Below are 23,203 nucleotides of genomic sequence, written 5' to 3'. Positions count from 1 at the left end.
CTTGAAGTCTGTATTTGCTGTTAGTTGTCCTGTGGCTTGATTACGCAATTAGGCCAGATACATATCTCTATTTACATTAGTTGCCTGGAACATTATAGAATTCAGGGTTCTACCCTTTAGATGAGAATATCACATTATGTTACTGATGTCAAAGGGGTCACGAAGCTCAAGTCTTCTTCTGACAGTGCTAAATGAATTTTATCAAACTGAAAAATCATCCAGGTTGCAAGTTAAAAAAAAATGGGAGGAAGCCATTGGCCTTTTATAAAGCTAAAGTATTTCTTCAAATTCATATCTAGTTTCTGTGGCATTTACTAAAGAGCTGCTGTTATTAATATAAAACTGATGTCATCTCATCTAACATGCAGTACACAGCTCTTGTCACCAAAGCCTCAATATCTCTGTAAATTCAATTATGAAAAACAAGCCTTCAATATACAGAGTAAAATTTTTCCTTTTTTAAAAAACTGATTTTAAGCATGTGCCAATAGACAGACAGTAATGTAGAATTTTTGCTGGACTAGAAATTATGTCTTTCATTAAAATGGCCTCCAGACCTGGCGTCTGTATGCCTCATTTAATATGACAGCAATAACTCTTATTTATTGGTCAGCAGTATGCCAAGGGTGTTATATACATTATATCTCATTTACCTAAAATGATATTAACATGGCATGAAAATTTTAGTTTTCTTCATGGTAAGAGACCTAGAATAATCAGTCACTACCTACGTCCCAATTGGCTGAAGTTTGGAGAACAAAATTCTAGAAAGCCTTTCTTTTAAGCAATGGGGACTGTCCCATGAGATGAACTTCTCCCTTCATTTGTATCACTGCCCTTGCCCTGAACTTCAGTGAGCTCAGCTGAGCCAGACAATGGTGTTACCCTTTAATAGGTAAAACACAGCATAGAGCTATCCTACCTTTTCCTTCATTACTGGCAGACCACTGCCGCTTACCAAGTCCTGTATTTACACTCAAAGCTAAAAATAAAGCTTGAACCACAGACATACAGAGCTAACATCACTTGGACCTGTGAGGCCACATGGGGGAGTTGAAATTTTAAACACTATGCCATTTATCAGAATGGACCCCTAGTCAGGCTTCCTATGAAGAGCAACATAGCATGAAAACATTTCAGCTTTATGCTTCTTTTCATGGTTTGGATAGAGTCTGTCAGTTTTGAACCAACAGCAATATTACTGCCATTATTCCATGTGTTAGTAAATTTGACACAGCACCATCGGCCAGTTCGTGAGGATGAGAGATATATTTTAGTGCTTTCTTGAAATATGTTGATACTGTGAAGAGGAAGATCTGTACATTTACCACTGCCAATCTGCAAATATTTTAATGTTTGTTTTAAGTCACAAGGGCTTGCCAAACTGGCTTTTGGAATTAAAGCATGTTATTTGAAAACAAAAAATTATACGGTTACCTAATTCAAGCTTACCATCGTCTCCACTATGTTTTAAATTATGTTATATGCCATAATCTGTTATGTTAATATATTACTATGGGAAAAATTTATTATGCTATTCCATACACTTAATATCATTGCCTCATGTTTGGAAATAGCAACTGAACACTTGAAAAACAATGTCATTGCCATAGAGTGACTGCTTCCATTTGGCATTTAACAAGATGGTCTCCTACAAATATTGTGAAAGATTTTCTCGGGTGCCATTGGTATTAGACAAGCAAAACTGCAAATGATTCAATTAGCACTTCACAAGATTTGTTAAGTCCAATGAATAAACACTTATTTGGGTAAATTGATACATCAAAGTGCTCTAATTTAAGGAATTGGAAGATTGGGGAGAATTGATGAAATGTAGGAACTCTCAGATGTATTTATTTAAAAGACAAGTTCAGCTATACAACCTTAAATGAAATATTGGCAAAGGAGATTATTGAGAAAGGAATACTTTGATAAAGGGATATGAATATTTGATAATTACCATGTTCACTATTTAGATATGAAAATTAATTTTAACCTTTTAAAAATTGTATCATTTGTAGTGTTATTCCATACATCTTTTTTTTCTACAGGAAAAGAAAAAAACTACAACTTGGAACTAATATAAACTGGCAAATTTCAAAGATGTAAAAGCTAAATTTAATGGAAAGTGGTATACAAAACACTTTATATTGCAGTCAAAATGTTAGTAGTTTTAAAACTTGTGTTAATCTATAATTATGATAGCAGCCTCTTAACCACTTTTTATTTTATTGAAAAAACCCACACCTGTACAGCCGGTTTTCCCTTTTTTGCCTGAATAGCCCATATCACAGTGGCAGATGAATGAGCCTTTAGTGTTTTCACAGGTCCCACTTAGGCAGATATTCGGATTTAGGTCACACTCATTGACATCTGTAAAACATAAATGTTATTAATATACAAAACTGTTTTATACAAATTAATACTTTCTCTCTGAGATAAAATAAATATGTCAAATAAATTAGAAAAGGTGAAATACTTTCACTCAGCAAAAATATTATTAAGTACTACATTTAGATGTTTTCACTCAGCAAAAAAAAAACAAAAAACAAACAAACAAAAAAAACCTTAAGGATCCCAGTTCACATTGGCTTTCGAGATTGCAGGCTAATTACATAAATTGGCTTTTATGTGGTCTAAAAGGAGGGGCTCAGGTGATCAAATAAGGATCAACTCAAGGGTAAGTGTAGAGCTTGTTCATGTGACAGTCTAGAAAACTTTTTAAAACAGCATACTCTATTGCAAAATAAAAATTTTAATTCAGTCTGCCAATGCTGATAATTTAGTTTCCATAGTTTAAAGAAAAGATAAATTTGCTAAGTGTAAGTAATTATAAACTCAATTTCTTTCCCAAGTTAAAAAATTATTTATTTTTTAAGTGTTCATTTCTATTCCTAGGACTTATAAATTTTCAGTAAAGGTTTTCAGAAGAGATAAACATGGTAAGAATTTAGATACAAGCAGTTCTAGACTCTTGCTTCTGGACAAGATGGAATGACCTTCCCACCCAAAACAAGGAAAAAGTTGGACATGCAACATGATTCTCTAGACAGTGGACACTGAGCAACAAAATATAGTGATCTCTGAGAGAAATAAAATAAACTGGGTGAGTTCCAGATTGCCCCCAGGTTACTGTATGGAGGAAGTTTTAAGACAGTGGCATAAAGAGGGGCATGCCGAATGGAACAAGGTGATGTTACGGAGATGAGGAGATGAACCTAGAAGTCCTTGAAGGTCAAGATAATAACTGGAGTTCACAGGCAAAGAAAAGGACAGAAGAGAGCTGCACAGAGGAAGAGCTCCAGAGATCTGTAGAGGGTCTTCCTCAAGTGATCAGAAGAGCAGGCACGCACACACTCATAAGGAAACAAACCTCTTGAGGCTGGGGAAAGCATGACCCAAAAGAATGAGGGAGACAACGATCCTGAAAGTTCATAGAAGGCCTGGAATTGTGCCTGTTTTCAACAGTCAAACTGGAAAACCTCATAATTCACAGGGAACTGGATACAGTATCCAGAAGGGTCTTGCCTCAGTAATGCAGCAAAATTAGCCCAAGACTAGCTGCTGCTTAAAAGCTTAAAAGGAAGACTTTGAAAGAATCAATCTGTTTCCAAGTAACCTAATTGCATTCCAGAACAAAGCTCAAGAGTATTTCTAGGAATATGAAAATATCCAGCACCTACTAAGGTAAAATTTACAATATCTGGCTAACAATCAAAATTACCAGGCATTCAATGAAGGAGGAAAACATGAACCAAAATGGGAAAGTCAGTTTATTAAAATGACCCAGAATTAACAAGAATGATGAAATTAGTAGGCAAGAACACGAAAACAGTCACAACTACATTCCATGTGTTCTAAAAGCAAGAGGAATGATTAAACATAGTAAGCAGAGACAAGGAAGATATGAAAAAAAGACCCAAAGTAAAATTTTAGTGATGAAAACTACAATGTCTGAGATGAAAAATACAATGATAGAATGAAAGGCAGATTCGATATTGCAGAAGAAAAGCTAACCAATTGAAGGCACGGCAATGGAAACTATCCAAAACACATATGGTCAATTCTAGAGTTCACTGCATTCTTGTCGAAGATAAAATCTTGTGTGGCTTCAGACAAGCATTTTAAAAGCTTGAACTCTAGTCAGAGCAAAAGAAGGATTAAGTAGACAGAAATAATGGATAGATATTTAAGATATATCTACATGGAGTTGATCAGTGATTGGCTCAACCCACATAACATATCTGACAAAAGCATCATCACAGAAACAAGAAAGTACCTCTTTGGAAAGCTGTCTTTAAAATATGAGTACCATCTCCTTAAATATTCTTGCTTTCTTCAAGGGATCTATGTTTCAACTAAACAAACTAATCTTTATGTCATTTAACAATGCTTGTGAGTAACCAGACAAATGGAAAATTCTTTGCTTACCTACACAAGTTTTCATATCTTCAGAAGCCATAAATCCATCATAGCACAAGCACCTGTATTCTCCAGGAATGTTTGTACACTGACCACCATCACAGATATTGGGGTTATCTTCACATTCATCGATGTCTACAAGGAATAAAACCAACAATGTTGTTGGTATTGGGTCCATTATTCAGTGAGAATTTGACCCAACCCAAATAAATTCCGCCTGCTAGCATAAGACAAGTAACTCTCAAATCCAAATGAAACTATATATAAATTGTCCTTTCAGGTTATCCTGGGTGAAAAGGAGAAAAACTTTCCAGATTCACTATACTATTTAAGGATGAGATCCACACCCACTCAAAGTCCATCAATTAAATCATAAATTTTAACTCATATGAATTCATCATTCAAAAATGATTATGAATCTTATTTTCTCATTGTCAACTCACAAATGCCAAAGATCTATCATCTTCTGTTTTACTTACACTTTAAGATATGAAAAAAGGTGAAAATTGCTTGAAACAAGAATCTACTTAAATGAAATTTTAGTAAAAATACTAATTTTCAACATTTGCTTTTTATAGTTAATATCAAGAGTTTTTTTTAGGGAGAGTTTTCTAGGTCCCATAAAATAATTGTGGTTCCTCAGCCCAAATTTTCTTCTTGGCCCAAGCCAAAATCAAAGTCTGTATCACCCATTTCCTCTCATTTCTAGTTGGTTATATGGCTCTTCCAGCCCTGTGTGATACAATAGAAAGTAGGACAGAGGCTCTCAAACTTTAGAATGCATCCAAATGATTCGGAGAGCTTATGAAGACACAGATTACTGAGACAACCCAGTAATATCTGATTCAGTAGATCTTGGATGGGTCTTGAGATTTTACATTTCTAACAAGTCCTCAGGTGATGCTGATGCTGTTGGTCCAGGGAACACATCCAGAGAGGCATGGAATTTGCTCAAAAGATTGAACTCTTTCAAATTTTGATTAATGGAGAAAATGCATTTTATACTTCGCTTATTATATATCGGGTGCTATATTAAGTTTTGTACATACTCTTTCACACAGGCAGCCTAAACTCATTATAGATGAAAAATCTGGTGCTAAGTATCCTCATCAAAAATGCACAGCTAAAATGTGTGACAAAAGAGGATTTGAACCTCAAACTGTCTGACTCCAAAGCCCAAATCCTGAACCACTATACTTAGGGAGCTTTTATTGAGAGATTTCAACATGAAACTAAAACCCACTCACCAGTGCAAGATCTCTGGTCAGGCATTAGTGCAAATCCTGGCTGACAGCTACACTCATAGCTGCCTTCAGAGTTTGTGCAGAAGGTTTCACATCCACCATTCATTATGCTGCATTCATCAATGTCTAAGAGAAAAGATTTAAATGTTTATTCCCTTCAAAATTCAATTTATTCATTCAAGGATATGTAAATACCATTACAACAGTATTAACAGGTGGGCCCTTTAAGAGGGGTTTGGGCCATGAGGACTCTGCCCTCACAGGTGGCACTGGTGCCATTTAAAAAGGGTGCATTGGCCCCCTCTTGCTTTCTCTCACCCTCTTGCCTTCTGCCATGTTATGGCACAGCAAGAAGGCCATGGCCAATGCCAGCACGTTGATACTGGACTTCTCGGTCTCCAAAACTGTGAGCCAATGAATTTCTGTTCATTGTAAATTATCCAGTCTCAAGCATTTTGTTGTAGCAGCACAAAAACGGACCAGGACACCTTCTTCTGTGTTTATGATCATGGCAATGCTCTCGGTCACAGATTCAGTTATAAACCTGCAATTTGGTTTGACTGACTGAGTTTCCAATCATTTTCAAGAACCCGAGTTGAAGTTCTGAGTTGTCCTGGGCCATGTTTCAGAAGAATTTGTGCTGATTTATGGTTTTGGGTGGAAACCATGTGAAACTTGGCAGTTCCACACGGTGTACACCCCAAACCAGGCGAAAACTGGCAGCATCTACAAAATTTCACTTTGACTTTAGGCACAATTAAGCCACAGGGCCTCTGTGCCACCCTTCACAGCATGACTAAACCTACAGAGGTCCAACCACAAAACAAAATGCTTGTCCCACAAAAACCCATCTTTAAGGAGAGCCAGGCATGGTCTCTATTTCAATATAAGATATGAATGTTCCATGGGCTTCTTTCTCATAGTTATTCTTTGAATCTTTTAGCTGATTTATACCACCCACAATGAAGACCTCACTCTAGGCTTTTCTTTTCGATAGCACTCATCATGTGAAATATATCTCAGGTGGTCAGGAACCACTGGATGACGGGCCTTGGCAAGCATATACATGAACAAGGCACCTACTATGGCCCATTTTTCAAAACTACTTGGGTCAACTTATATTTGTTATAGCAAAAACATCTGATACCCTTCAGTGGTTCTTTAAAACAGGTAGGGAAGGTGACATCTAAAGCTCATGAGCCACTATGTAAAGAGTTTTATGTATAGGAAAAAAAAAGAAATATTAAGTAAAAGTAATGAGTGAGGAAAGAATTACATTGCTTATTTTATAAAGAGACTAATTAAGATAAAAGAGTAAATAAAAAGAAGTTTAGGACTCACCAACACAAAACAGTCTATCGGGCGTTGAATGATAGCCAGGGTTGCAGGCACACTGATACTTCCCTATGAGGTTCACACAGCGGCCATTGGGACAGAGGTTCCCGCTCAGTTCACACTCATTGATGTCTATTTAGGAACAAAGAAGAGCAAACATAAGCTGCTGACTCTGGAAGAGATGTGGGTCAAACAACTGACCTAGAGCAAGCGGTCTGAAGGTCTTCCTCCTTACCAATACATGCAGAGATGTTTGGGGACAGCTGATGACCAGGTGGGCATTCGCAGCGGTAACTGCCTTCTGTATTAAGGCAAACACCGCCTCGGCAGAGGAGTGGATCTCTCTGACACTCATCAATATCTGAAAAATGGAAATGACCTGTGTTTAATACACTGGTGGGTCCCTTTCCCTTTCCAGGCCATCCCCTTTACCATCCCTCAGTTGCTGGGAGTCCTGGCTGCTAATGGCCAGTCCACCACACTCAAAAATGCCTAGGATGTGAGAGACTGGACCCCTCTCCCAAGCCAGTGACCACCCCTGGTGAAAAATTGATTGAACTGACATGGAAGATTAAAATCTTGACCTTGTCTCAACATGGGACACCTCTCTGGGGCCATATATACCCCAGAGCTTCCTGTGGGATCAGACTAAAGTTGCAAGACAGCCAAATGCTTGGCTTATCTTCTTCTCTTGCACTAACCTTGCTCCTCTCACTTTCTCACTTCCTGACAGGCTCTTCTCCAAAACACTCTCGCAAAACAAAACACTCTTGCAAGAATCCTCATTTCAGACTCTGTTTTTTTAAGGGAATCTGATCTAAGGCAGTCAGATTAATCAATCTCTTTTTTCTAGAAATGCTGGGTAAAAGCCAGAAGTCCTCTAATGGGACTTCTTTTATAGCTTAAGTTTCAATGGTTCTCAATGTACTGTCTATTCCAGGCATTGAATTCACTTCTCAAGGGATCACAACTGATTTTCAAAGTTACCCACAACCCTACAACACAAATTCCCTCACTTCTTCTGCATGTCGCTCTCCCTCTACCACAGACTGATTTCTGACTCCCTGGTCAGGAGCACAGTGTGGTAGGCAGCTGGAAGAACCTGTGACAGAGGCTATGAGGCACCCAAGCTTCTTGAATTCCTTTTCTTCCTGTGTGGATCACATGACCACAAACCTACCCATGCAGTTCTTCATCATCATGAATCCACTCTCATAGCCTTCATCACACTTGCATTCAAAGTCCCCTGGGGTGTTCACACACTGGCCTCGGCCACAGAGGTCGGGAGATATGCGGCATTCATCAATATCTGCACAAAAAGAACAAGTGGCAGCAAATGAGTAATGGGATGGCCTTAACACTTGTGGCAATATGAAAGAGGATGGGTTTTAAAGAATGTAACCTCTCTTGCCCCTGGAAGCTCACACTGACCTGTGCAGTTCCTTTCTTCAGAATCAAGAGCAAAGCCACTGTCACACCTGCACTTGAAGCTGCCAATGGTATTTCTGCACTTGCCATGGGTGCAGAGGCTGGGTATCATCTTGCACTCATTGATATCTTCAAGAAAAACATGGGGGAGAAAAGTTTATAAGCAACCAGTTGGGTGGTCTCAGTGAGTTAACTTACCCAGTAAGTTGAGATGGTAGCAATACTCATTTCAAAGAATGTGTGATGACCCATAAGGCATGACTTTATAAACATCTCTAGCCTTTTCAACTTCTCCATTATAGAAAACATTGTTAGAGAAGCAAAGTGTGCTTGAGAAATGACATTTGCTGCATTTGAATAGAGGACTTAGCACTGGTTTCTTATACCACTTACCCTCCATTATACACTACGGTGGGTGGCAGTGATATGGATGCTTCAAGCCAAGAGACAGATGGTCATATCACTTGATTTTAGTAGATGGCATGTAAATTTTCCTGGCAGATTTTTCTTTGATTTACTTCTGGCTTAGGATAGTATAAAATTTTATTTTACCACTTAATGACTAAATAGGAGAAGCAAGAGACCCCGGGAAAATCTGGAGAAGTGGAAGTGGGGACGGTCTATCACAGAGTAAACGTTTTGCCATATATAATTCAGAAAGCTAAAAATCCATGCTGAGATGACCAAAGGATGGCCACACTGATAATGTTCATGGTAATTTTTCTGTTAGTAGAACTCTGGGATCATGAAAAGGCACCTGTTGGTCTAAAAAGAAAACCAATTGACCATTCAAAACATTGTACCTTTGAAGAAAGGTTTTCCATTTGTAATATCTTTCGTAGCAAATCCTGGTCCTCTGGGGCAGAGCTCCTCATACTCTGGGGTGTTTCTCATGGGACACTCCTCACACTCTTCCGTGCCCCAGGCTCCACCTACAGAGCAGCAGCAGGCATCCATGCGGTGGCGTCCAGCAATAGGCAGAGTGCACTCCTCATCATCATACCTCAGGTAACATGTTTCTAGGCGGATATCTGTCAGAGGAACAGAGGGAGGCTGAGGAGGGAGCTATGGTTTGGATATGAGGTATCACCCAAGAAGCTCATTTTAGGCAATGCAGGAATGTTCAGAAGTGAAATGATGAGATTATGAGAGCTGTAATCTCATCAGTGGATTAATCCATTTGATGGATTAATCTATTTGATGGATTAATATTTCAAATCGAATACTGGGTGGGGGGTGGCTGAAAGAAGTAGGTCACTGAGGGCATGCCCTTGAGAATTATATTTTGTCCCTGGTTGAGCAGCCTTCCTCTGCCACACCCTTCCACTATGATCCTCTGCCTCACCTCAGGTCCAGAGCAATGGAGACGGCCAACCATGGTTTCAGACAGCTCTGAAACCATGAGCCCAAATTAACTTTTCCTCCTCTAAGTTATTCTCATCAGGTAATTTTTTCATAGTGATGAAAAACTGACTAACACAGAGGGCCACTCTGTTTTTACTACCCCTAACTGCAAATTTTGTTAGGCAAAGGATAATACATGGACTAATTTTCTATCTACTTATTGACTGGAATAAGTCTTTTCCTTCAAAAGAAACCAAATGTGTGGTAAATATTCCTGACTAATAAGCACTCTCTTTTCTTTGTAGGTCCATATTTGCCCCTCTTATTTGAAGAAAGCTCCCTTTCAACCTCAGGTACTTTCTAATAGTCTTACATAAGGGGTGGTACTCTGAAAACCCCCACAGTGCTCCCTGACACATTTAGCACTAAGTCATACAGTCCAGAATGTCTTGGCATGTCCTCCCCAGTGTAAAGCAAACTGCACTCTTTGTTGTTGGAGCACATCTAAGCTAGCTCCATCACCTCTTCCTCAGATGCACTTCATTTTGTAAAGTCTGCCCTACTTGGAGGAACCACAGCACAGAAAAGCCATCCACTCTTCTCAAGTATTCCTTTCACCTCAACATGTGATCATGTGCACATTTCTTCAGGCTACAAATAGAATTCTTCTTGCCCCAACTCCAAATTCATGGCATTGTGAGGAAGAATAGAAAGACCAAAGGCCTAGAAGACCTGGATTCTGGAAATGTTCTACAACTAAGTTGTTTGTCTTAGACAAATGATTACCTGGATCATTAATTTCTACATTTGTTAAATAATGTTGCACCCATCTCTCAGGAGGTACTGTGAAGCTCAGGTGAGATTATGCACCTGAAAACTAAAGTATAATTAAAATGTAAGTTGTCCTCTTTCTTCTCTGTCTCTTTTGCCATGGGATTACTGACTATTCACTGCAATGTCTGAACCTCTCGTATTGGATGGAAAGTTGCTGAAGTTTCAACTTTATGTTCAGTTTTGCCTATATCAAGATGGGTCATTAAAAAACAAATCCTAAATTAAATAACTGAAGAACCTAGAAGAAGATTTTTATTAAATGCTGATTCCCCCTAAACAAAGAAACTAAAACTAAGAATGTGATTAACTGACATTCTCAGTTACAAAAAGCTTCTGGGCTCTAAACTTGCCCTTCTATTTCATATTGCATATGCCTTAAGCTTAAAAGTTCTCTCTGTAGGGCTGGGGTTGTGGCTCAGCGGTAGAGTGCTTGCATAGCATGTGTGAGGCCCTGGGTTCCATCCTTGGCACCATGTATAAATAAATAAAATAAAGGTACTGTGTCCACCTACAACTAAAATATATATTTAAAAAGTTCTCTCTATAAAGGTTTGTTAGCTCTAATTTGTAAATGATCAAAACCTTGAACTGCATGAACTCTTTTCACCTCCTACACTGACTAGTGATGCTCTTAGAGTGGTTTAGTTTCAGATATGCAAAAGCCGAGCACCATTTCCAGAGTCATGGGCTCAGATATGAGCAATATAAGGGGCATATTCCTGACAGTCAGAAGCTACAGTAGTTATACCAAGAAATGCTGCTGGATAGCATAAGTGGCACTTAAATTTGCTGCCCCTGGGTCAGCCTTCTAAAGACAGCATTCTGGATTCCGCATCCAATCTCTTCCATTTCATTCTGATGGGATGACTGGGTTTGAGGTGCTTCTTTGGGCTCCAGCAGTTGTCCTGGAGGATCCCACCTAACTGGCAGTGACAATAGCTCTGGATTCCCTCAGGTTTACTCCCCAAGGCAGTGGTATCTTTGCTCCTGATACCCACATGCATTTGCTGTAAGGACCTGTCTTTCTGGCCAATGACAGGACATGTCTAGAAGTCATTGGTTATAGTTTTCTATTAAGTGCAAATGTTGATCTTCTTGTCACCATTCACCTGGTATCCTATATTCCATGGCATCTGGGGACAGATCTCAGAACTCTGGAATAATAGCTGTGATAAGACTGATTTAAGGAATATCTATATAACAACAAAGGCCTAAAGTTTCTTCTCAATAACCTTTTCTATACACTTTTTGTAAAGGGGAACATAAAACTTGAGTTAGGAAGGCCATCTGTCAAGGAAATTACCATGGATCCTAATGTTGCAGTCTGAATTTGGTGCTTAGAACCAAATATTCAGCTGTGTCTTATTAAGAGTTTTGAATATTTAAGAAAGGATTATTAGAAAAATGAGCTCAGTATTTACCAAGGCAGATCCTTCCTGTGGCATCCAAAGTCATTCCATTGGGACACTGACACTTGAACGATCCCCTGGTGTTGACACACAGGCCATTTTTGCACACTCCTGGGAACACTTCACATTCGTCTATATCTAAAAAGAAAAGGAAAAAAAGCATGAAGTTAACATACATGTATAAGGTAATTTTACCTTAGTCCATTTATAGACTCATAATTATTCTCACAATAGAAAAGGCCACTTTGCAGTTGTGGAGGATGCCACAGGGTTTGTCTGTGCTTGGGAACAAATTAGATTCCTTGGACTTTACAAAATCATTAACTTCACGATCACATTTTCAGTATGACATATGGTTAGACAACTGTTTGCTATTTTCTTTTGGTCAAATATTTTACATGTAATTTCATGTAAATTTCAACCAAACAGCATAAGTGAAGGAGGCGGTGTGGGGGGGGGGGTTGATATTGGTGGTTTGATATTATGGTAAGGGGATGGTTAAACATGAATCATTTTACTCCATGTCAGCTAATGTACACACTTTGATTATACTATGAGATAAAAAAATCAGAACTCATCATATTGTTTGATTGTTGTTACCATAATTACATATTTCTCCTAATTTCCTAGATGATTATTTCAAATGCTTTTGCTGCCCTTAATTCACCAAAATCTTTCTCTTCCATCTAAGATGAAGATTGTTTGCTATTTCATTAGAACAGAAGTCTAGTGAAATTTCTATAAGCTTTTACTGCATCCATCCCTGCATGCCCCACTGGGCCAACATTCTCTGTCTTCCCTCTGGTTACCATCATATTAAACTTTGGGTCTCCAACCAAAAAAAAAAAAAAGAAAAGAAAAGAAAAGGACACTTTGAAGCTGATAAGTTCAAAAAACTAGTTTCCATACAAGCAGTTCACGTAGAATTTCTAGGGTGTCTAAATAGCAACCTATTACTAATAATAAAAGAGATTCTCCATTAGTCTCAGGGGTAACTTTTGAGTCAGAGAGTGGGTATGTGAGTTCTTGGGGACAGATCTAGTAGCTATAAACAGATGATGTTCCCAGGGGCCATATAATTAGCTTTATGAGATGAGGTGTCTCATAAAACTTAAAAGTTCTCTCTATAGGGCTGGGGTTATGGCTCAGCAGTAGAGTGCTTGCCTAGCATGTGTGTCTAGAAACAGAGAATTAGAAACCTGCTATTTCAAGCTAGCAAAGAAAAGAACAGCCTGAAGATGAGCACAGAAAATAATCCTGAGGGATATGTGGGTCAGTCGGGAGTCTCTTTTGATAAGTGCTAAATCACTAGAAATTATGTAACTAGTTCTAACCTAGCAGTGGTCTCATGCTATCCTGGCAATATCATGGTGGTCCCTGCCTGGATCAAGGAGAGTCCAAAGGTGTTCACTCATGTGCATCCATTCATCACTCACCCAATCTCTCTCAAGTGGACCAATCCTTCCCTGTCTGCTTAATGGGAGCCGTGTGCTCACTGTACTTAATTTGGAAAAACATTCATCATCCAGTTAGTCCAAAGAAAGGTACTTACTTGCCAGTGCCAAAAAGGAGAACATTAGTTAAGAAACACACAAACTGTGTCCCTATTTTGAAGAAATAACTTTCTAAGCCAGGAATGTTGAAAAAATTTCTGTATCTTTCCTTGGAGTGGAGAAACTATACCTTTCTGGTTTTTGTTTAGTTGCTTGTTTTATTGTTGTTATTCTGGCCACTCAAATACCAAAATGTGCTGTTGAGCTCAGATAAGTTATTATAGCGGGTCTGGACCAGGAAAAGGCCAAAGGATTCAGTCATCATTTGGAAAGCAAGACCTTGGGTGGGGGTTGTAGTGTTCTTTGTTTTAACAGGGAAAGAACTTCATTTCATCCCACATATGGGACTAATTGCTGTTTTTAAAATATTTCAGCTGCTGTGTCATGTCAGATTGTGTTAGTCACCATGACCTATATCTATCTGGGACTCCATGAGAAAGAATCACTGCAAACTGGAGGGAATCCACCCAGACTCAAAAAAGAGGCAAGGGAGTGCATCCCTCTAAGTCAGCCATGAGCACGAAACAAACAAACAAGGCCCAGGGAGAGCCAAGGAAATACAAATTTTACGGCTTCACCAAAAATTTCCTGCTTTCCTCTTCCTGATAAATGGCATGTTGAAAGTGCAGTCACTCTAAACCGTAGTCAACCTAAACATTTTCAGCCCCCCTGACCTTTGGCCATAGTGCTCTGACACTGGGAACTGCACCATACAGGCTTGTGAACTTAACATCTGCTCTGCTTTGCAGTTCTTGTCATTCTTTTCCTATGCTGTGTATTTCTCCCTGTGAAGTTATAGGACCTCTTTAGCCAGCACAAGTTAACACAAGCATTCTTCACACACCCAGAAATGTATGGTTTATAAATAATTGGAAATACCTTCACATTGTGTTCCTTTAATTCTTGAGAAGCCTTTACCACATATGGGATCTGTGGGGGGGAAAAAAAGAAAGGTGACAATATCCAGACTTTGTAGTTATGATGTATTATAACAAACACAAAAGAGGACCTGGAACAGGAATTAGATGTTATGAATAAGGATGAGATATAGTGTTTCTGAGATTGCATAGGTGAGGAAGAACAATAATGAAAGTCTCCTATGATAAAGCTCAGTTCCTCTAAGATATCTCAAAAGATACAAAGTTACATCACACTAAGGTGACAGTTAAGAAGGAAACCCAGTGCAAGTTTCTTTCTATTATCCTGAAGATGGGAATCAGACTACTACAAAATGAAAAGGGGCAGAAAGCCAAGAATTTGGAGGTCTCAAGCCCCACAGCATTCACATCACATAAATTCACACACTGATATATTAAAACATTGGATCAGCAAACGATTAGCGAGGCTCTCAAACCTCAGCTTCCCAACAGATTTAGAAGTTGAGCAGAAACCCTTATAAAGCTTAGTCATAAATGTTGGTTTCTTTATAACAATTAGAGTTTTGGAAGAAAAGCTGGAATTGCTAAAAGCTCAGGACCCTTACCAGGAACTGGTGCCTCAAGGAAGACTCACAAACTAACCCCATCATCATTTTGAGATAGAAATTAACCAAATCACATAAAATTATTGTACTTGACACTTCTCTGATTTCCTATTCAAGAATGTTTCATTGAGGCCATCAGAATCAAATCCTTCAAAATTCCCAGGTGAACTTAAATAAATAAAATACTTATCTTTCCCTTTCTATGCACATCGACCAGTGGATGAGGGCGGGGGGAACAGCACCATTTCTCTTACCAACTTGGCATATGGTGCACGGGCTCCCCCAGGCAGCACCGAGGGAAGAGCAGCACTGGGACTTTAAGGTGGCTCCATTGATGTTGATCTCACACCGCCCATCGATGACTGTTTGCCAGCAAGTGCCCTTGATGGTTTCTGCAGGGGAGGAGGATGATATTTAATGGATATTTAGTAGAACCTATTTCAAAAATTCAAACATGCACATTGGACTTATAGCAGGAATAGCATGACAAAACAAGGAACACTGATGGTTTTAAATGCTGCTCCCACACTTAAACTCTTCTCAGCAAAAGTTGATGTTAAGTATAGCAGCACTAATAAACATAAAAAAATCATTCTCAGAAAGATAAATACCTATGCAGATGGTTTTTGTTGGATCCAAAGTACTTTCAGAAGAACATTCACAAATGAAAGAGCCAGGACTGTTCTTGCAGACTCCATTAATGCAAGGACTTGATTCACATTCATCAATGTCTGAAACAAAAACAGGTCTACATTACTGCTAAAAGCCAGTCTTGGGCATAAAGGAGTGTTTTGCTTTTGGCCTGATTGCTACCATACACTCTTCATCAGATAGCAAAACTTGGACTGGATAGTTTTTCTCTACTAGATGAAATGCCAAAATACTAACTGATATTTCTGTTTGGTATGGAATCTAGTAATTGGCTGAATCTTTTCATTCAGAAAGTGTGGAACAAAGGTACAATGTGATCCCAAATTATGAATTCAAATGGGACATGTATAATATTGTCTTCGTTTATTAAGTGATAGCAAATAATATGCCAGGCAAAATGAACACAGTGGCATTTAAATGGTAAACAATACACCAATTGAAGACAAATACCATCAGTGGCTTGCAAAGTGTGTACAAGTGCCATTTAGAGCCACAGGACTTCAATTAAAAATGGGCATGATTGTCTAAAATAGAAGTGACTCTAATTTATTCTTGTGATTTTCCAACGACATTCCAAAAGAAAGCAAAGTACATATTATAAGAATAAAACATATGGTTTACCTTCACAGGTTTTCAGGTCAGGTTTATATATAAATCCCTTGGGGCAGGTACAGACAAAACTTCCAGGAGTGTTTCTACACTGTCCGTTGTCACAGAGTAGACTGTTCAGCACACATTCGTTAATATCTGCAAAGTCAATGAAAATGAACATTTGAAAGAGCCCATCTCTTGAAAGCAACTTCTTTGCTCTTTTAGATTAGATCTTTTAAAATGATATGATTAATTACACCAAAACAGGTAAAATTCCTATTCCATTGGTTTTCACAAAATGAGGTAATTTTAGGAAAATAGAAGCTTGACCTGGTTATCAAAACCAGATATCTACAAAGCCTTAGGTCACTAGACAATGTTTAATTCACTTTCTTCAGTATGAAGAAAACCTGGGTTTGCTGGAAATCATTTATCATTGCTTTGTATAATTGCTTCATTGTGTCAGACTCAGAACCAATTTTATTGTGTTAAGAAACTAGATAAATATTTAGAAAGTGTGGTCCATCTTTGATATGCATTAGTTCTGGGATGGGCATTTCTTCCTTAAAATAATTTAAATTGTCTCCAGTTATGTTTACAAAGTATGAAGCAATTTGTAGTGTTTATAATTGTCATGGGAATTCAGACTTGCAATTCAGAGGACTGAGGAAAACTCCTTGTTTCCTGCTGAATAATATGACTATCTGAAGAAAAAACAAGATTTAACATAGGAATTACTATAGGGAATGTAGAAATTATGCAGTTTGTAATATCCCTTTGAGCTAAATTATTCCAGACAGCCTATGAAATGGGCTAGACATTTATAAAGAATTTTTTATGCATTGAGAGGGTCTGATTAGATCATCAGCTAGAACTGTCTTAGAAAAGAGATGGAACTTCTTACCAATACAGTTTTTTCATCCCAGGACCTACCTGGTGGGCCATAGTGCCTCTTCCATGGGGTCTTCTAGGCATCCCAGGTACATCATGCAGTAAAAAAATATATCTGAGGTCCCCTAATTCATCTTAAAGTATATTAATTTTTGTCCTATTCCATAACATATGTTTGCTCATATGTAAAATGTGTTTGGCTTCCCAATCAAAAAGATGTACCATCTTACATTTTAGTTTTGGCACAGTCTGGCATATTCTATAAAAATGAGTATGTTAGCTTTGGAAGCTCAGCTTCAGAAAACTTGAGGTATATGTCACTCCACTACAGAATGGACAATGCATTTCACAAAATACTGGTCTAGGAAGAAACTGACCCATGTTGAACATTTTCTTCCCAACCAACTGATTCATTTAGTTACTGGCTGGTAACTTCATTAAAGACTGTCATCATTATTATACAAGGTACATGTATGAAGACCTGAATTGGTGTCAACATACCTTATATACAAACAGAGATATGAAAAATTGTGGTATATATGAGTATTAAGAATTGTAATGCAAAAGAAAGTACATGTATAATGGCATAAATTGACGTGAACATACTTTATATACAGAGATACGAAAAGTTCTTCTCTATATGTGTAATAAGGATTGTAATGCATTCCACTGTTGTCGTGTATTTAAAAAAATAATAAAATAAATAAATAAAGACTGTTAGAGCATCAAAGCCAGTACTGCTCAACTTAGGAAACAGTAGTTATTACCGAAAATAAGCTGTATTCTGATTAAATCCAATAAGTGGTTGGAAGAACTGTTTCTCTCTTATTGAAAGTAGTGATGACTTTGTAGCCATATGAGAATGGCTCAAAATCTTTGCATTTTATAATATCTAAGAAGCTCCTTTTATGGAAGCTTCTTTTATGGAGTGAATCTGATACATGGCTATTAATAAAAACTATCAAGATTCAGTTATGTGAATGTTTGCTATTAAGACATGTAAATGCAGTGCTGACACACTAAGTGCAAAGAATTCATCTGCTTAGTCCTTTAAGTTAATCAGAAGCAGTTTCCTCCAAGCAATGAAAGAAGGGATACATTATACATGAAATGTCTTAGAAAACAGGTGGAACTTCTTACCAACACAGTTTTTTCCAGTTATATCCACTTCATATCCTGAATTGCATATACACTTGTAGGACCCACGGAGATTTTCACAAATTCCATTTGGACAAATATCAGGATCTAATGCACATTCATTTATATCTGCACCACCAAAAAGTTCAAAATCAATGACATTCTAAAATAAACATCAAATTAACTGTTTAAAAAATAAACAGCACAATAAATGTAATAGACTTGGAATTTAAGGAGGGTTGGAGGGTTCACTTAGAAGAGGAAAGCTCATACCCTTTTTCTCATTTTAAGATATTCCTAAATCAAGTCTTCCTTCCACCAGTCCCTGAGAAGAAACCCGCATCTGAGCTAGAACTTCAAGATTACCTCCTGAATCAAGCTGAAAGAGACATCCTGGACTTCTCCTGGTTCAAGCACCAAGATGGAAAAGCAGATCCACTACAGAGCTCAAGTCCCTAGCCCTGGTTTCCTGGCCCCCAGCCCTTCCCTCTTCCATTTTCCTTCCACACTGCACCATTCTGAGCATCCTAAAAGCAAGATGATCATGCCATACCCTTGACTCAAACTTTTGTGGGTTCAATAATATCCTCAAGATTAAATTGAAATATGAAGCCTTTGTTTATTTGCTCCAAACTTCTCACTCCTCTGTGAACACACAGTGCCCTCTTCACTCTGTGGAGGTAATGCCTGGAGCAGGTCTCTTTTTTTATCAAAAGCCAGCTCAAACAAAAGCCTTCACTTCCCTGCCCTCATGAGCTGGGTCCTCTCTCTTCTGAGCTCTCAAAGACTAAACAGAGCTCTAGGAGTGAAGGAGATGCAGAATGACCATGAGTGCATGGGTAGCCTCAAATCCTGTTGCTGGAACCTTTTAAAAATTAGGGTTGACTTTTTTTTCCTTCTCCAAGTTCCTATTACAACTTGTTACTGTCTACCCACTAGCTCCAAATTTGTTATAAATTTCTTGATTTCTCCTCTTTTCTCCTTCAAATATCCACTCCTTGTCTTCATCCATACATACTGAATGAATTGACAATTAATTCTACCAGTCCACTAGAACTCTCTTAATCAAATCATTTAATTTAATATTAGTAAGCCAATCCCTTCTTCTTTCTTGTCACCTCTTTTTACATTTGTTCTAGTTTTTTCATTTTTCTTTAATTTTTTTTATGGCCCCAACATTTCTCTAGTTCTAACTCCTACACAAGCATCTTATTTTCTTCCAACTTGGTTGCTGTCACTGCTTGCTATGACATATAAGATGGCTCCTTATTGTCACCTTATAATGACCAAGTCCTTGAGAGATAAGAAATCTTTCAGTATGTAGACAGAGATAGTTCTATCAGCACATAATCATGAGGTATACTTGATGGAGGAAAATCTAAAGAAGGTCCAGGCTGCCTTTTTTCAAGAAAGAACAACCACAATCATTTCATCTCATCCTATGTTCCCTGATCAAGTGCCCTGGGAGAGATCCCAGCCCCTTCAGCGAGCGAGCCCCACACCCACATTCTGAAATCCCAGGAAACATTGGGCGGGCATAGTGGCTCTGCCATGGGGACTTCTAGGCATCCCAGGTATATCATGCAATGATGGCCAGAGAGGAGCCAGGCCAGACTAGTGTCAAGGGACCAACTGAAAACCCACAGGAAGGCCAGATGCTGCCTCGGCACATGCTTAAAGTAGTAAATTTGAAACGAATCCTTACCACTGCCTGCTGACGTCATTCCTGGCCCACTGCTGCAGAGTGCCTGATATTCCGCTGCAATAAATTAACAGATAGTAAATGATTCCCTTGTTTGCAGAACAGGTCAATCCTGCCCTTAGCTTTGCACACATCATTTCTTCCAAAGTGAGCAGAACCAAAATAACGTGGTAAAGGGAAAGGAGGCATCTCTTGAGGGAGTCACCTTTATACCAGGCTCTTTTTTAAAGGATCCGCATCACTGAGGAAATCGACTTTGAAGGATACAGGCAAGTTATAGCAATTCCTTGTGCAAAGCACTTTTGGAAAAGGTATTTTTTCCCATAACTTGATTTGGTTCACCAGGGAACACTTTACACTTTACAGTGAAATGTGCCTGTTAAAATGTGGTTTCTTAACTGTTAATAAAACTTTCTCCCACCATCTTGGGAATAATTTTGTTTCTGAGTGCAAGCTCTTTTTTCAGTACAATCAAGTTCCCAATATTTTTTTTTTCACTTTTCTCTGCAAATTCTCGAGCCTCCCCTCAGAAGAACAGCAACAAGGTGTCTACTCTTGTGTGTGTTCAAATTGTATTTTAAAAGGTAATATTCATCAGGATAGTAGATGCATTCTCTAAGATAAATTCAAAGGGAAAGCATTGCTTAGTATCAAAATGTGAGATCTTTTAAGAAAAATTTTGATATGTAGAAAATTTATTAAAAGTATACAGTGTTTTACAAATAGTCCCAATAATATTTCAGTGAACATAGAGTGAATGGAGAAATAACTAGAGTCATATTTTATGCAAGGAAAGGAAAGTAACATGTCCCTCAGTTGCCCATGATTTTTGGCAGCCACTATCTCTAGTGCTTAAGTGGAAAGACAACTGGATATTAGGAATGGGCCTCTTTTTCAGAGGCTGGCTGAACCTCACTGCTAAAGCAAATAGTTCTTGTATTTCCATAGGCTAGAGATTTGCATTTTGATGACAGCAGATACAAATGAGTTCTACAAACATAAGCTTAAGGGTGAATCCTTCAGAAGTGTGTCACCTAACAAATGTTAATATGACAAAAAAAGTAAAATTCTTTCTTTTTTAAATCATCATAAAAGGGGCCAACAAAGGCACAAATGGAAAGGTGGGTACCAGAGAAAAAGAGAAAAAAGGTCCTTTTTATTCTTTCACATAAGCAATTAATTAAAATAATAAAACAAAACAAGAGCATACCAGTTTTGTAAAAAGCACTTTTACAGGTAATTTAGATTATCTGATGCTTGGCCTAAATGGAATCAAAGTATTGTCTCCATTATTTTTCATTTGAGCAGGATCTGGCACTAGACTCTGAGGTGAATTCAGATCATCATGGGTTTGAATGTTGAAGACTGTGCTTATTGCTGGGTAGCAAATACTTTCCCTCTGATAGTTTCCTTTTCTGCAAATTGGGGCTAATGATATCCATTTCATATGACAGGTCTATAAATCTAATGAGATAACATGTAACTGTGTACAGCTCAAACACTGAAGTAGTAGATGTTGCTGAGCTACCTCAAGGTAGCATCATGGAGACGGCAGTATTGGGGTCACACAGGAAAATTCCCAGAATTGTACTCAGGCAGGCTTAAATGACTAGTTTCTGTGAGGAGTAAACACCACTGTCTGAAGGCTGAGGAAGTAAGAGGGCCTGCTGAGCCATGTAAATCAGCTTCTCTAGTCAGTGAGAAATAGCTTCATATGTAGCTTGCTCCACTCACTGATAACTTTAGAGGTTGCACAGTTACAATTTCTCATTCAATGGATTAAAGACATTTTTTTGTGGATATTTTCAGTACTTAAAAATCTCCCAAGATCTCATGAAAATGGAAAGGAGATTAGTAGAGTAGAGGAAAGAAGGAAGGAGAGGAGAGAAAGAGGAAATACTGGGAAATGATAGTGGCCAAATTATATTGTTATATGCATGCATAAATATGGAACAATGAATCCCACCATTATGTATAACTATAACACACCAATAAAAATATGAAAAAATCCCTTTTTTCAATTTAGCTCAATTATTTTGTGTGTGTATAAATATATAACAATGAATACCACTAATATGTATAATTATATTGTACCAATAATTTTTTTTTAATTCCCTCTCTCTCCTGAAATGAGGGATTATCTCATGTTTGGATCTTTCATGGTTTGAAATTTTCATCCACCAAAGAGGTGGAGAAATCAAACTGAACGAAACCACTTCCACGGATGGACCTTTCTTTGCAAATTCATTCAAATAAAAATCAGAAGTTAGCAGACCTGGGCCTCAAGTTTAACTCTCTTCAAGCTTTACTGCTTAGAGAAATCAAGTCTATTTTGGTCATCTTTTTTCTAAACCCTCACCATTCCCCTATGTATCATAAGAATTTTTTGGAGAGGCATTTGGTCCAGAGGAAAATGTCAAAGCAAAAAACTGTATGCATCAAGTTCCCTGGATTTTAAGTCTTGGACCTCAACATGACCAAATCAACATAAACAAATCACCTACACTGTGTGGGTCAGCTTTCATGACACTCATCTATCATATAAATTTACAGTATGTAAGAAAAGCATTTGAATAGTTAACAGGCAAATGATGGTATTAATAACACACAACTATAAATTTGCATCAAAGTATTTTGGTTTGAAGGAATGATGTTTATGTATAATTGGAGTATATTAAACATGTACTTAGTTCATTGTTGATCATATATAAATGATAATTTGCATCTTATTCACTTAGTGAAGTAAAAAGTCAAAATAAGGCTTTCTTTCAATTGACATTCCTCATTTTATTAACAGTCTTCCCTTCATATTTAGTGTCTCATAGTATATTTTAATTTCTAACTCTCTAGCTTCAAAGATTAACATTTTTAAAAATAACAGATCTTTAAAAATTATGGGTTAATCTTTAATTCATTTTATTTAGTGCAGAAATGAACAGACTGAATCTCATATGTAAACTGACCCACTGGAACAAAGTATTTTCAATATTAGGTCTAACTTTATTTTAGGACTTTAGAAGTCATCTGCTAAACTACCTTAAAATCATGTTCAAATATTGATAGTCTATTGTTTTAATTTCAATAAACTATTTTTGCTTTACAAATCATTTGCAACTGCATAGAACCTTCTATATTATCTAAGGCAACTCATTTTCTAGAAGACCAAAAATCCATTTTCC

At 37.8% G+C, this 23,203-nt stretch overlaps 1 protein-coding gene across 1 annotated transcript in view; it reads right to left on the bottom strand.

Moving 5' to 3' along the window:
- Positions 1–23,203, bottom strand: part of Fbn1 (fibrillin 1) — a 228,871-nt gene that overhangs the window by 63,722 nt on the left and 141,946 nt on the right. Inside the window, exons 18-32 of the mRNA XM_048793250.1 lie at positions 20,028–20,081; positions 18,326–18,451; positions 16,325–16,450; positions 15,664–15,783; positions 15,307–15,444; positions 14,449–14,499; positions 12,029–12,154; positions 9,233–9,460; positions 8,433–8,558; positions 8,182–8,310; positions 7,237–7,362; positions 7,008–7,133; positions 5,670–5,792; positions 4,432–4,557; positions 2,248–2,373 (exon numbers count right to left, since the gene is read on the bottom strand). Of these exons, the coding sequence (XP_048649207.1) occupies positions 2,248–2,373; positions 4,432–4,557; positions 5,670–5,792; positions 7,008–7,133; positions 7,237–7,362; positions 8,182–8,310; positions 8,433–8,558; positions 9,233–9,460; positions 12,029–12,154; positions 14,449–14,499; positions 15,307–15,444; positions 15,664–15,783; positions 16,325–16,450; positions 18,326–18,451; positions 20,028–20,081 (1,851 nt within the window). The remainder of the gene's footprint in view (positions 1–2,247; positions 2,374–4,431; positions 4,558–5,669; positions 5,793–7,007; positions 7,134–7,236; positions 7,363–8,181; positions 8,311–8,432; positions 8,559–9,232; positions 9,461–12,028; positions 12,155–14,448; positions 14,500–15,306; positions 15,445–15,663; positions 15,784–16,324; positions 16,451–18,325; positions 18,452–20,027; positions 20,082–23,203) is intronic.

This window comes from Marmota marmota, unplaced genomic scaffold (assembly GCF_001458135.2).
Source record: "Marmota marmota marmota unplaced genomic scaffold, marMar, whole genome shotgun sequence".
Taxonomy (NCBI): domain Eukaryota; kingdom Metazoa; phylum Chordata; class Mammalia; order Rodentia; family Sciuridae; genus Marmota; species Marmota marmota.
Note: the sequence above shows the minus strand (reverse complement) of the source record. Positions and strands in the feature narration are given on the sequence as shown.